The sequence below is a fragment of the Archocentrus centrarchus genome, chromosome 24 (genome assembly GCF_007364275.1).
Source record: "Archocentrus centrarchus isolate MPI-CPG fArcCen1 chromosome 24, fArcCen1, whole genome shotgun sequence".
NCBI lineage: Eukaryota > Metazoa > Chordata > Actinopteri > Cichliformes > Cichlidae > Archocentrus > Archocentrus centrarchus.
Genome location: NC_044369.1, coordinates 15,766,746 through 15,781,974, shown reverse-complemented (window position 1 = coordinate 15,781,974; position 15,229 = coordinate 15,766,746). Strand labels below are relative to the sequence as shown.

The 15,229-nt window shown below is 41.8% G+C and overlaps 1 protein-coding gene across 2 annotated transcripts; it reads right to left on the bottom strand.

Moving 5' to 3' along the window:
• On the bottom strand, window positions 1–11,957 carry cmtr1 (cap methyltransferase 1). Of its 2 annotated transcripts, none has more exons than XM_030722232.1 (24): window positions 11,904–11,957; window positions 10,120–10,224; window positions 7,965–8,128; window positions 7,661–7,819; window positions 7,429–7,521; window positions 7,254–7,325; window positions 7,022–7,116; window positions 6,765–6,837; window positions 6,461–6,659; window positions 6,238–6,356; window positions 6,000–6,096; window positions 5,738–5,870; window positions 4,580–4,759; window positions 4,441–4,497; window positions 4,285–4,342; window positions 4,099–4,167; window positions 3,781–3,912; window positions 2,696–2,821; window positions 2,346–2,437; window positions 2,054–2,122; window positions 1,726–1,773; window positions 1,488–1,600; window positions 1,268–1,376; window positions 1–1,104 (listed from the first exon to the last, which is right to left on the bottom strand). In XM_030722232.1, exons 2-24 carry the CDS (start codon window positions 10,217–10,219, stop codon window positions 969–971), a joined length of 2,493 nt encoding a protein of 830 aa, XP_030578092.1. In that variant the 5' UTR covers window positions 10,220–10,224; window positions 11,904–11,957; the 3' UTR covers window positions 1–968. The 2 variants fall into 2 exon arrangements, with proteins under 2 accessions (XP_030578092.1, XP_030578091.1); XM_030722231.1 differs by lacking the exon at window positions 11,904–11,957 and adding an exon at window positions 11,450–11,897.
• Window positions 11,958–15,229: the final 3,272 nt, after the last annotated feature.

Genomic DNA, 15,229 nt, shown 5'->3' with positions numbered 1-15,229 from the left:
GGGAACAGCATCTCCCATTTATTTACTCCATTATTAATATTTACATCAATGGGACTGAGAGCTAAATTTACATGAGAAAAACAGTTTGCAGCATTAAAAAAAGACACAACTGGATGATATGAGGCACAATTATAAAGAGGAGCTGGGGTATAAACAACCTAAAAACTAAGAGGACATCTTCCAAATTTCACTCACGGTCCAGATGACAGAGGAAGTGTGGATAGCAGCGAGCTGCTACATCTCTTTGTGCATGTTGAAATGGCGATGAGGATGACTTAAAGGGTGACTTACATGCTACAGATCTGCAAGAGAAAGCCCCGGGACCCTGTTACTGTAAAGATGAGGCAAACAGATCCTTGTGTTTTCTATAGAGGACCAGTCATGCTTACAGCAGTGATAGAGCAAGTAAGAATGATTACAGATATGGATTCACAATTTAATGCAGCAGCCCTATCTATCAATGTGGTGTGTGCAAAAACAAACATAGCATGGATGAGGAACTGGAAAAATCGAATCCACCAGGAACAGCAATTGAAAAGTAGAGACGAGAACAGCAAACAGCTTTGTCTCCATCTTGTCTTATAAGGCAATGCTACTCATCACAATTCAAACTCAAAGAGCCAAAGGCAGTGGAAAAGATGGAAAAATAGACTAGTTCATCAAGTGTCAGTTTTATGAGGACACGTCACTGCTAAAAATAGCAGCAAAGAATTGATTCAGCTGCAGAACTCCAGCTCCAACCTGATAACAAGAGAACATGGAGGAACTTTGAAAAGGGTCATAAAGCAGTTTATTGATATTTAGATATTTAACTGGTCAATAAGCAGTGGATTCATAAAACAGTCAGCCATAAAGTCATTTTAATAACCGCCCGATTAGTGAACCGCATTATACCCTTTGCCAAGGCTTCTTAACCTAGTGCACTCTGTGTACAGGCTGCAGCTGTTGAAGCCCTGTGATTCAGTCTTTCAAGGCTGGTAATGCTGGTGGATGAAGTACAGCACTTCATCTTTGGACAGTTTCTCAGAGTCCACTCGGGTCTGAGAATCATGAACTATGACCCCATCCACCCAGGCCCAGAAGAGCCGGTCAGAGTGGCATACGCTGCAAGAAAAAAAAGGAAATATTCTTTATTACTGTGATCATGACAGTTACCAATAGAAGTTGGAAAGGCCGTACTGTTAGCTACCCTCTCACCACCACTCATGACTTTTTCTAATACAGTAGGGAATTTAGAAGAGAGAGAAATTAAGAGGACAGTACATACTGGAAAGGAGCAGCGGAATTTGGTGGCATTGCATAGGTCGACTCCTTGGTTATTTTATTATAAAAGAACTTCATCTTGGAGTTTTTGCTGTACGCCATCGTCCACGGCTCTGAAGGGCGGAGGAGAAAAGAAATCCTTTTATTTATTTATTTAGAAACATCAACATTTTGCTCACAGGACTGCTAATGCTCATAGTTAAAACAAATCACAACATACAGACCATTGACAGTCTTAATGATGTAGAGGCCCGTGGGAAGGAAGTGTCTGTCATCTCTGCCAGTGTAGGACAAACGAGGGACGCCTCCTGAGCTCTTTGTCACTTTCATCTCTAGTCTGGGTGAGGAAGGAAATGGCAAGATTTTCTGACATGAGACATAAAAGGAGCCTTGATCTTGAAAAACAGGAGAACTCTAACAGTCAGCAGTAGTAAATAAACACGGACGGGTGTCTTCTTGTACCTGACAAAGATTTTATCCATTTCTTCAAGCCTGTAAACCTCCTTCACTCTGAAAAACAGATGATTCCGTTAAATATTAAGACACATCTTTATAATTTACCAAACTACACATTAGATTTCTTTCATATTTTTGCTCAGGTTTCTATTAAACGTATCACAGCTACTACAACAGTACTTGCCAGCATTATTTTAACGTATTACTGCCTATGTGGAATAGCATAATTAATATTTCCAAATGTTTGGTTATGCAGAGAATTCAGCTTCTTATTCTCCTGCCCCTTCACTAAGAAAATATCTACTACACAAAAATGACAAAGCAGATGGAGTACCTGATGGGGTACATGTCTGGCCTGCTGGGTTTAGACACCGCCTTCACAAACTTCTCAGCCATCTGGATCCTGGAAACATAACAAACATCATTTAGCAGATAAAATAAGGATTATCTGAGAAGATTACAATACAAAAACTCATATAGGAAATATTAGCCTAGTGTTTTTTTTATGGTTCCGTGTGTAATATTGCATGTTATTGTATATTTTCAGAAGCCAGGTCCAGATTTCTTTTTTTTTGGGGGGGTGGGGGGTGTCAAATCAGTACAGGCAGAGGATAAAAATATCTTACCGCTGGTTGAAGTGTTGATCTCTTACATCAGTGCCATTCAGTATAAGTGCATCCATTACATGAACTGCATTGATTCTACGCTGAGCTTTGCCCTAAGGACCAAATGGAGAGTGTAACACAGCTCAAAAAGCATCCCATTCAGCTGCATCTAAGACATAAGGCAAGTCACACTTTGTGATTTAGGGTAATTATGGAAAATAGGACGACAACAAGCAAAAGAACTACAACTAAAAATGCTTAAAACAGAAAATCTGACAATCCCAGATGATCACACTCAGCAGACAAGTGAGGCCAGAGAGTTTGAGAGAGTGGATTCTGTATCTGTTCTGTTTGGACTCTAATTCTCTCACCTCGCCCTTCAGCTCTTGGACAATCTCTACACTTAGAAGTGTATCTCTTGGCAGCTCCAGCTTGAAATTCTCCATTTTCCTCCAGCGCACAGGCATTTTCCCATCCCAGGTGTAAATCTGAGACTTCTGCAAAAGTCATTGGAAAACAGAGGGAACAGATGGGGGAGATGAAACCAGGTTTGATCACAAGTCACTGAGGACACAGACAGTGAAGTCTCTCTGGTATTTACAGTGTTCAATCAAAACAAAAAGACCAAACAGAACAGAATTTATGACTACTCCTGCCCAACACACTCTTGATTCTTTGTGTGCTGACAAAATAGCTCAAATAAGCACTCTATCTGAAGGCACTCTACGGTCTCCGCCTTTAATAGCAGATCCTTTAAGTTCTTCAAGTTTTGTGCTGCAGTGAACTGAGCATAACCATCAAACCCCATCTCAATATGTGACATGAGCAAACACCTCCCGGACTCAGCCCATGAAAATCAAAAAACATAACTGATTGAAATTTCTGTCACATTTGTTCTTCTGCAAGACACAATGAATCCCCCCAGTACATAAGAATGGCAAATCTTTACCTTTAACTTGAAATTTAAATTTCTTGGGGAGTGGGAAAAGTCAGAAAAAGGCAAATCTGGCAAGTATAGTAGGTGATGAGCAGAGACTGTGCTGATACTGCAGAAGAGCTCTTCCCTTTACAATGCACTGAGCACCCGCACATGAAACAATGGAACCAACAGTTCCACTAAATCTCCTAGCTCTGACGCCTCAGGATATTACAACTGTATTCCATGTTTACAGCCGGACGCTGGAGTGCACAATTGCACAAAGGTTAAAAACAAACAAACAAACAAAAAAAACCCATAAAAGCACAATCTTGCTTGCACTCTTGACCTGATGCGTTAGGGTTAGAGTCACACTTTCACCTGTCCATTTCTCTGCCATCCAACACATTAACAGGAATTCACTACTGACCTTCAGGCATGCCTTATTATTAATAACAGCTTCACATGTCAGTAGTCATTATGTTTTGTTTTCTGTGTCAGACCACAAACTTAAGACCCACACCTCTTCACACCACTCACCCCCAGTGCTAGAAGAAAGATCTGCTCTCCACCTCCCACAATGCACCTGTGGTCCAGGACGTGGCGCAACTTTTCGAGTGTGCTGGAGTTGAGAGCAGTCGGCTTAGACTGGAACGACTCCACATCTGAACTCTGATGTGAATCAGAACAAGAGCAGAAACTCAGAACTTTAATGAGCCTATTTATAACACTGTTTCATATGAAAAAAGATGTCTTTTAATTATTAATTAGCTTCTACATTCTGTAAGACAGAGCTCATTTATCAGCACTGTATTGTACCCAGTAGGATTTGCTTTAAACTCAAATTTATTAACTGACCTTAATGAGTTCATAGAATTTTGACTTTGGGTCTGAGGAAGCAGGAGCGACTCTGGCTTTGTCTGGGACCTACAAATTAGCATAAATAAACATAAAGTGTACATAAAAAGTTCAAAGATACTGCATTTTTCTTCTATTCATTCTTTTTAAATACCCTTTCAGTTCAGTACCAGCTTCTGTACTCACCCCCCAGAGCTTCAAACACTCCTTCCTGATGTCAGCTTGCTTTGACTCTGAGAGGTTCCTAGGGACAGTGTAACACAGTCAGTTTCAGACATAAACACTACGTCACACGTGTGGTTATACTGCAGCAAAGATAAATGTTCAATAGTAGCTACTCACGAGTCTACGACAAAAGCGTGGATCTTGGCCAAGGCCTTGATTTGGACTGCGCAGAGGCTGAAGCGACAAACAATCTTTTGTCAGTCGCTATATTTGCTGAGCAGTGATTAAAGCCTGTGTGAATACTGAATGTTTCTACCTCTCATTGGAGTTGACCATAAACTGGTAGAAGTCGGTGTCTTCCTTAATGATACTCAGTGGAACCACATCTGTAACATCTCTGTCCGTGTTCCTCAGCTGGTTCAGTTTCAGGTTGACTCTGAACATGTATTCCCTGACTGCATCTGAGCCGGGTTTCAGGCCACGGCACACAATGTACCTGTGGATGACAGTGTGAGAAAAGGTCTAAAGCCTCACTTAGATAAACGAAAATGGCTGTTCCAATACTGTTATCATAATATAAATCCTAAATTGGCTCTATCGCAAAACAAACATACAAAAAAACCCCCCTTTGTTTCATTTTCTTTTATATGCTGTCGCTGTCACTTTTCTGCCATATCAGGCAGACCATGAAATTAAAAACAGCTGCAATCCCAACAGATCTAATCTCAGTGCCAGCCCACATCAGCTGGTAACTCAGCCGATACTCTTCTACACATCCAAATGGTTCACCTCCACCCCTGTCCTCTTTTCATGCTCTGTGTAACTTAATGAAGACATAATCCGAGTCACATCTGTTGCCACTGATGGCTGCTCTGTTCTGTACAGCGGCTATTACTGCTTGTCGTACCTCCAGCTTTACACGTATGCACATGTAGGTCCCAGATCTGAACCATGCTGCCAAATATCAACTAGTATGGATGGAAATAAAAATCCTCTTTTGACTAAAGTGATCCTGACCAAATGGTGATTAGGGAAACCTCCTCTAGAATTAACATCAGCACAAAAACTACACCAGGAGCTTCATGGTATGGGTTTCCATGACCTTGCAGCTGGATGCAAGCCTTACATCACCAAGCACAACGGCAAGTATCTGATGTTATGGTGTAGAGCACGCCGCCATTAGACTCTGTAGAAATGTTTTCTGTGGAGTGTTAAATCATGCTTCTCCATCTGGCAGTCTGAGTTTGGAGAATGCCAGGAAAATGTCACCTGCCTGACTGCACTGGGCCAACTGTACAGTTTTAGAAAGCCTTCCCAGAAGAGTGGAAGCTGTTATAGCTGCAAAGGGGGGGAATCTAAAATCTAAAGGATTTAAATGTCTTAAAAGCTCCCGTAGTGTAATCTGCAGGTGTACCACATATACACACTCATCATTTTCACATACATATAAAGACACATCACAGCGTAGGCTCACCTCTCAGAGTTTGCAGGCCTGCTGGTGACAGGTTTGAAGAGTGAGATCCTGTCAAAGCAGAGGTAGAGTAGGTACACCAAACCCACACTGAAGGGAGTGAAGAGGTCAAAAGTCTTACAAACAAAATGGCCACCTGGAGAAGACAAAGTGAGGCTTAATCTGGGAATATAAACATACTGCACAAATGCACTAAAAAGTAGAAGGTGGTTAAAGAGGAAAATTAGAGACACTAGGGGGCGCACAAATTAACCACCACGCGTACCTGTCCTGAGTGTAGAAAGTGCAGTGAGGAACTGACAAAGCAGGAGCTGTTTGGACAGGATCTCCTGAAGGTTCTCTTGGCCTTCCACAGAGAAGCCCTAGGTGAAACATAGAACATACTGATACTCAAACATTAAACCAGAAGAACCCTTCGTGAAGCTTGTCCACCTTTACATTAGCGTTAAATCCTTTCAGGCAAAGCAATCCCTAGAACTATTATTCTGCAGAAGTACTCTTACCCCATCTGCCATGAGGAAGTGAAGCCCTCTCCTCTCTGTGCTCTCCATGACAAAGTTTCGAAAAGCAGTCACGTTTTCAGGCCGGGTGATGTCACCATCCCCATCCACCCCTCCCTCACCTGGGATGCACAGAGGTGAAGCTTTCACTGAATCATTCATCACTGGAAATGCAATCCTGTGCCTCTTCTCCCCTGGGTGTGACGTGTGGGTTTTACAAACGTACCATAATAAGGCTCGAACAGCTCACTCGGGGCTGCATAAAAATCTTCCAGTTTGAAGTCACAGGGTCCTTTCAGCGTCATGCCAAAGCCCTTGGCATGCCAGCGTCTTTTCCACAGCACATACTCTGAAAAGCCTCCAGGTCCTGCACAGACATCACCAAAGTACAGAAGCTCGCCCTCTCGGTCCTTCGTCAGAGGTCTCTACATAATGAGAAATAAGTTTTATGTTGCCATCTGTTTATATGGGCCTATGTGCTGTTACACAACAACAAAAAAAAAAATCTGTATTATCAGTTGACCACTCACCCCTTGAGAATCCTTTGGGTTGGTGAACATAAGGTCGAAACAGTGGTCTATGTTGGCCATTTTCATAGCTGCTCTAAATACACAAGGCGCATAATACAGCTTGTCATTATCTTTAAAGGACTGCCACTCCACAGAATAGTAAGAAAAAACAAACAAGCAAACAAATATACAAAAAAACAACCTAAATCAAAACTCATAGCAGCAAACTACTATTAAAAGAACTCGTCCTGCCTGTATTTTACTACCCAAACACTGACCTGTTGAGAAAGATACCTCCTCTAATAGTCTCATAAGGGTTGGAGCGTGTCCGTGCTCTCCTCATCTCCTCGCCCTCCAGGTCATCAAATACTGACTAAACATCATAGAGGTGCAGTGATTACACAGCTGAGAAATAATATGTATAAACTTGTGTCATCTATGACCCTTGCCAGCCATCCAATTCCCTTGTGGGAATAAATTAAACAGAAGTGAATTCATAATGTAACCCACCTTGCATCGTAGAAGAGTGTGCAAAAGATCTTCTGTGCAAAACTCTGTCTCATCTTCAATATTAAGTTTTCTCTGTTCAGAGTCAAAATCAGGGATTAAATAAGTATATAGCAAAGAGGATGCACTGGATCTTATGTGCTGCATATCTCTTGAGCATCTAAGTTTTTGCACTTACCGGTCCCAGGTTCATCCAGTCCCTAAGCTCGTCTGCATCTGGGATCTCCGTGGTGCATTCTGGGAACCATTCAACCTTCTCCACAGCACTAGGCTGTGCAGACAAACAGGAAGACAGAAAAAACCCCAGAGATTAAGTAACAGTTGCTTGATTCTTCACACGTACTATTTCAAACCTAAAGATTAGAAAACACTTTTGACATGAACAAATGGCAATAAGGACTGCTGCTCACCTCGGGTTCATCGCGCCAGTCAACATTAAGCTCTCCCTGGAAACCCTGGAGTGTGAGACCCAGACCTCTTCTTCCTCGCTGAGTAGAAGCCTCCACGATCTCCTTGCGCCCCTGGCCAAACTTCCCCAAACCTTCACCCTCCCTGAAGCCCATTTTGGCCTGAAAGTGTAAGAAGCAGCAAACAACAAGCAGGTAAATAAATACAGAGGGCCACTCTTTGTTTCCTGGAAATACTTTGTAATAATCATATAATTACATACAAACTATCAAACACCTCAGCTTAGAGAGGGTTTCGATACATTACCATGAGCTTCTGTGACACACTGTTGTACATGGAAAACTTGGAGGAGGTCTGTGTAGGGGCATCAGTTTCTTGGGCATCAAAGGATGATGATGATGATATGGAGGGCATCGAGAAGCCCGGTCTGTGATCCTCCTGGTCACTGAGGGAGTCATTTTGGCTGGAGTCTACACACACACACACACACACACGCACGCACACACACACACACACACACACACACACACACACACACACACACACACACACACACACACACAAACACACACAAACACACACACAAACACACACATACAAACACACACAGAATAAAGCAGGAAAATAGTTAACAACACACACACACCCACAAAGAATAAAGCAGGAAAATCATCTATCAAAGTTAACAACACACATACACATGCACACACACACACACACACACACACACACACGCGCGCACACACACACACACACACACACACACACACACAGAATAAAGCAGGAAAATAGTTAACAACACAACACACACATACACACACACAAAGAATAAAGCAGGAAAATCATCTTTTAAAGTTAACCTTGAGTGGAGAGATCACACGCATCTAAAAATCACTCTTCAGCAGCATTATTATGTTGTATAAAATCCAGTTCGGAGCTACAGCCTCATGGCCATTACTAGTAACCACACACTTGGAAAGGACTCTCAGTAGATCAAAAGTGTTCTTTGAAGTGGCCGGTCATATCTTCATTAATGTGCCTGCAAAATGGAACTGGCTTAGAGGTGCAGGAAGTGCACTTATTTATAGTTTATTTATAGTTCTTACAGGACAAAACCTAGCAGTCAACTGCTCTCTGCACCTCTCCAGCCTATCTCCATGTGCTGCCCCTTGAGACCTCAGGAGTTGCTACTACTTTCATAAGTCATTCAATGTTGTTGTATCTCCAAACTATGTCTATGTACCATGTCTTCTACATCCCATAGTTCTTTGGGAATGTATTTGACAGGCGTTAGGTGAAACCTGTGTTTAATAGTCCAGAAACCAGCGGTCCATTTATCACTATGTTTGCTAAAGGCGACACAGACACCCTTTAGCAAACATACTGAATTTTTCGAAGTAAATAGTTCAGGCTTTGAAGAATAGCACAAGTTTGTTCTTTTGGGTTTTTCTAACTGGGCAAAAGGGTCAGATATGACCTGCCTCACCAAAGCTGTACCACAGAACCTCAGCTCATGTAGGAATCAACAAGGTCAGCAGCTTCCTTAGCAGGTCTTGGGTTGTGTCCTTTGACCCAAACCGTCACCTCTGGGAACAGCACTTTAAGATACTGCTCAAGGACCAGCACCTCTATAACGTCTTCTTTTGGGCAGGTGTCACAGGGGATTCTTCTGCAGGTGCATTATAAGTGCAGTAAGCATGACTGTTAATCTCACACTTCACTTTCAGGATAACAGTCTTCAGCATGGCATAGTCTTTTATATTTGCTGCATCCATGGCTACAAAGGCACTTCTTGCCTTTCCTGTCAGCAGCGGATCACTGCCAGTCTTTCAAAGATGGTGCCCTCCTTTTCCTGTCCTTTGTCTCTCTCCATTTGAGTTTGTATGAAGCTCTCAAACAACTTGGCTAAAGAGGCCAGATTCGATTCAGAAGAAATACTGGAACTGATTCCAATCATTACTATGGTGATATTGCATGTGAGTGAACAGGGAACAGGTTGGGCAGTGGAGGAAGCACACTTGAAGGAAGGAATGATCTTCACTGGGTGTAATGATTTAGTTTACAACTGAAACTAAGGTACCAGTGTGTTGTTGGCCCACGTACAACCTAAACTCTCTAGAACAGGGGTGGGCAACTCCAGGCCTCGAGGGCCGGTGTCCTGCAGGTTTTAGATGTGTCCCTGATCCAACACACCTGAATCACATATAGAAGTCATTAGCAGGACTCTGGAGAACTTGACTGCATAATGAGGCGGTAATTCAGCCATTTGATTCAGGTGTGTTGGATCAGGGACACATCTAAAACCTGCAGGACACCGGCCATCGAGGCCTGGAGTTGCCCACCCCTGCTCTAGAAGGTACTCCAGCTTTAAACTATAGCAAGCAAATGATCAGGTTTGTACCTAAAACCACACAAGGAAGAGGGCATTTTGTGTTGTTTTTGGTTTAGTCTTTTTCTCTACCTTGTCTGGATAGTCGTGACTCGTCATCTGAACTGCTGTCATCCCGACGTCGCTTTGTCCCGTGAAGTGATGCAAAAGATACATCGGCTCGTCTCTTCATTACGGCTGAAAAAGAGCAAGAACAATAATCTGCCTGATAGATGATTATGATAGACAAAACAAAGGAATATGTCAGGAATAAGCGCACCAAGATTACTGAGACAATTACAATGACCAAGTATATGTCAACAAAAACTGCAAAGGCATGTGACGCAAACATGTATGAAATGCAGTCAAATTTAAAGCACTATATGCCATTGATTTCAATGATCGATAAATGGATTAAAAAAGATATCAAACAGCGAGAACAGAAAATACCAGACATTTGGTCAAGCATGCACTTATAGGGCGATGCCAGAGAAAATTAAAATAAAAAAAAAAAAAAAAAAAATATATATATATATATATATATATACACACACACACAACACACTCAGAATACTGTGCAACTTTTGAGCCATCCCCATTTCTTTACCTTTTGCTTCCAAAGAGCCAGATTTTCTTTTATTATTATTATTTGTAATTGTGGAAACTGGACATGAGAAGAAGAGATTCATTCAGTTGATTCATCTACTGTCTTAGCCTCAGAAACAGAAGAAAACGAATGGATGGATGGTTGGCTGTCAAGATGCCAATTTTTTGGGAAAAAAAATAGGGAGAAAAAGCTGTGATATGCCAAGTTACACATGAACTGAGCTAAAGAAATTACAAAGCAAGCTTGCCGTAGAGTGTTCAGGCTGTGATGAAGCATAAAGGTGGTCATCTCAAATACTGACTTTCATCATTAAAAATTGTACAAATTGGGCCTTTTATACTGTATTTCCGTGTACAATTGCAGACATTACAATAAATCCTACACATGGCTTCCATTTTCCTAGCAAAATGTAAAGAAATGAGAGGCAGCTCAGGAATTCTCAGTGATTTAAGTGAAAAATTAAGAAAAAAGTCGTAGTTTATCACTTTGATATGAAATTATTTTATTATTTAAATCAGATTATCCTCCTCGCCCACTCTTATGTTTATGACATCCCTTTAGGCTGTCAAAACTATTTTTCAAAAGCTGAGAACAGAATTAACTTTTTGCTGTAACCATTAAATATTTTATAAAACGTGAATGCTCAATACGTAAAGAACAAGAGGAGCAGAAAAGCTTTCCCCCTTCCCCCCGGTAGTTGGAAAATTAAGTCCGAAGTAAATGCTGTACATTTCCTGTCATATCTTTTGTATGGAACACCAAACCATCAAATAGGAATAACACCAGCAGGTCAACTCATTAAAAAATAAGCAGTACCTGTTAGTCTGCGTTACCGGGACAGGACATAAAACGTTAAATCTTCAAAGGTGAGACAAAAAAACTGCTTCAAATATGAACCGTTATCTACTACTTTCGTTGCGGGTATCTTGCAGACTGACCCATGTTAGCCACGAAAGTATATTTTGTGAGTTAACGTAAACACACTCGGCAGGTCTGCTGGGTGTTTTCGGTGATTTCGGCTGAAACGAAAGTGCGCAGCCACAGCAGCTTTGGTCGTTAGCTCGCTCCGTTAGCCGGCTCGTGTTTACCAGCTCAGAGGGAAAACTTCACTCTTCTGTGGGGACACAGCACCGACAGAACGTAACATCCGCATATGCTTCGGGCTTTCCCAGTTAGGGTTTATTTATATGAAGCACCAGGATAAATATACAGTTTCGAAGTTTACATTAGCCCGCGTTGTTTATTGAAGCGTTCATGGGTCCTTCTTTACCTGAGGACGCGCAATAATGATGCGTAAAGATGTCGTCGTCTTCTACTTCTTCGTCTTTTTTTTTTTTTTAGGCAGGCAGACTAGACGCTTGACTGGAGTGTTGCTGACCTCTGCTGCTTGTTTTAATTAATTTTAACAGTTAAACGTACACTGCTCAAACAAACAAACAAACAAAAAAAATTAAAGGAACACTTTGGAAACACATCAGCTCTCACTGGGAGACAAAAACAAAAAACGTGCTGGATATCTATTCTGATATGGACTGGGTAGTGTGTTGGGAATGAAAGGAAACCACATCGTTTGATGGAAATGAAAATTATCAACCTTCAGAGGGCTGAATTCAAAGACACCCTGAAACTCAAAGTGAAATAATAATGTGGCAGGCTAGTCCATTTTGCTGAAATTCCATTGCAGCAACTCAAAGTGGTACTCAGTAGTCTGTATGGCACCCGTGTGCTTGTATGCATACCTTACAATGTCAGGGCATGCTCCTAATGAGATGACAGACGGTGTCCTGCACTAGGAGGAACCCACGACTCACTGCATCAGCGTAGGGTCTGACAGTGGGTCAGAGGATTTCATCTGGATACCTAATGGCAGTCAGGGTGCTGTTGCCTAGTCTGTAGAGGTCTGTGCATCCCCAGACCATCACTGACCCACCACCAAAACGGTCATGCTTAATGATGTTACAGGCAACACAATGTTCTCCATGGCTTCTTCAGACCCCTTCATGTGTCACATGTGCTCAGGGTGAGCTTGTTCTCATCTGTGAAAAGCACAGGGCACAATTTTCTATGGAAAATGCCAATCAGGCTCCGCGGTGCCAGGCAGTGAGTACTGTGCCCACTCAAGGACGTGAGGCCCTCAGGCCATACTCATGAAGTCTGTTTCTCATTGTTCAGAGACATTCACACCAATGTCCTGCTGGAGGTCATTCTGTAGGGGTCTGGCAGTGTTCATCCTGTTCCTCCTTGCACAAAGGAGCAGATACTGGTCCTGCTGATGGATTAAGAAGCTCCCACAGTCCTGTCCAGCTCTCCTAGAGTAGCTGCCTGTCTCCTGGAATCTCCTTCATGCTCTTGAGGCTGTGAAGGGAGACACAGCAAACCTTCTGGCAATGGCACATATTGATGTGCTATCCTGGAGGAGTTGGGCTACCTGTGCAACCTCTGTAGGATCCAGGTATCTCCTTATGATACTAGTAGTGACACAATCAGAAAAGATGAGGAGGAGGGAAAAAATGTCAGCGACCTCCACCTGTAAAACCATTCCTGTTTTGGATGTTGTCTTATTGTTGCCCCTCTAGTGTGCCTCTTGTTCCTGATTAACAGATTACTGTTGATAGTTACAAACTAGACTGTATTTGGATATCCCTTATAGTGGTTAAATCTCTTGCAGAATCATATGTCTTACCTGTTTGCTAGCTCACACTAGGGTCAACATCCTGGCTTTAGTGGGACTGCCAGAAGCTTAAAGCCACATTCAAGGAATCTGTATTTATCTGTACCTAATAATAGCTGAGGCAAATTTATATAAAACTTCAAATGCATTGTTTTTATAGTGATTAAGTGATTAGGGGTTCATCTAATCACTACTGTATGTTTATAAGATTGAGCTAATCTGTTCCTGGCATGTTCCTCAAGACATCCTGAGCTGCTCTCCCTTCAAAACAAATATTAGGCTGTTCCTGGTGGCACTTTGTAATCATTTGTAAAAATATCTTGTATGCTTTCCTGTGAGAAAGTAAGGAACTCAGGAACAAGTAAGCATAACCTTTGTGGCTCCAGACGGTCTGCACATGGAGTGAAAAAAAAAAATCTTTGACAAGGTACATTTATATTCCCTTTGGTGTGCTTTCAAAATCTGAACACTGCGCAAAGCACTGTGGATACAGTAGAGTTATTAAGTTTCCAAATTCTTCCATCATTCTTTCTGTGATGCAGCTTGTCGGTCACACGCTGACAAGCTGAAGAGTCTGTGAAATCCTTCTTGGAAGTAACTGTCAAATCCTCACTTTAGTGACGGCAAGCAGATAACCAGAGGAAGCAGCCAAGTCCTGCTTCCTTACAGCTTTTATTATACAATTTTTGACCTGTGGTGCAATAATGCTGTCATCTTTATTACATAGCAGCCCTGACTTAAATAGTTATATATAGAGAGGTATAGTCATGAGAAAAAGAAAGTGTTCACCAGACTCTGTGCAGTCCTGTGCTTCCATAAGAATTATAAGGATAGGTTGCAGCCTGGTGCTGCTAATCAAATGCACTTGATTAACTGATCATCAATAAGCGTGAACACCTCTATAAAAGCAGACATTTTCACGTGTGTTAACTCAATCTCACAATCTTCCCAGGAGTGGACGTCCCAGCAAATTAACCCCAAGGTCAGACTGTGAAAGAGAAATTGCAGAAAACCGAAGAGCTACATCTCAGATGCTACAGGCCTCAGTAGGCATGTTAAATGTTAAAGTTCATGGCAGTACAATTAGAAAAACACTGAGCAAGTATGACTTATTTAGAAGGGATGCCATGAGAAAGTCTCTTCTCTCTAAAAAGAACATGGCAGCATGGCTTAGTTTTGCAACGCTGCATCTGAACAAACCACAAGACTTCTGGAACAATGTCCTTTGGACAGACAAGACCAAGGTGGAATTCTTTGACCATAATGCACAGCAACACGTTTGGTATAAACAAAACACAAAACAAACTGTCAAGCACGGTGGTGGAGGGGTGATGATTTGGGCTTGCTTTGCAGCCACAGGACCTGGGCATCTTTCAGTCATTGAGTCGATCATGAACTTCTCTGTATACTGAAGTATTCTGGAGGTAAAAGCTGGCCAAAGCTGGGTTAATGAAAATATCCCAAGCACAGCAACGAATCTAGAACACAATGGCTGATTTGTAAACATTTTTTTTGTGTGTGTGTGTATTTATGGATGTGTGGATGTCTTGTGTGTTTTCTGGTTTACTTTTTATGTGACGTTTTGTTGTTGTGATGTACCCTGTCAAGGGACTGTTGGTGCAAATTAGCTTTAAGCTAATTCTGGTACATCGCATTAAATGGCAACATTATTGTATATGGTCCCTTTTTAAATAAAAATAGAGTAAAGTAAAGTAAAGAATCAAGGTGTTGCAATGACCCAGTCAAAGTCCAGACTTCAACCTGATTGAAATGCTTTGTCAAGGCCCTGTTCATAAACAAATGCACACAAACCTCAATGAATTGAAGCAACATTATAAAGAAGAGTGGACAAGAGTTCCTCCATATAAACATGAGAAACTGAAAATCAGACAGAAAATGATCACTGCAATTTACTGCTGCTAAAG

Coding starts and splice junctions, on each gene's coding strand:
- cmtr1 (XM_030722232.1), bottom strand. CDS start 10,219: ATGAAGAGACGAGCCGATGTATCTTTTGCATCACTTCACGGGACAAAG. Junction 6,097..6,237: donor ACTTCCTCATGGCAGATGGG/GTAAGAGTACTT, acceptor TGTTTCACCTAG/GGCTTCTCTGTGGAAGGCCA. Junction 4,760..5,737: donor AGGCCTGCAAACTCTGAGAG/GTGAGCCTACGC, acceptor TGTCATCCACAG/GTACATTGTGTGCCGTGGCC.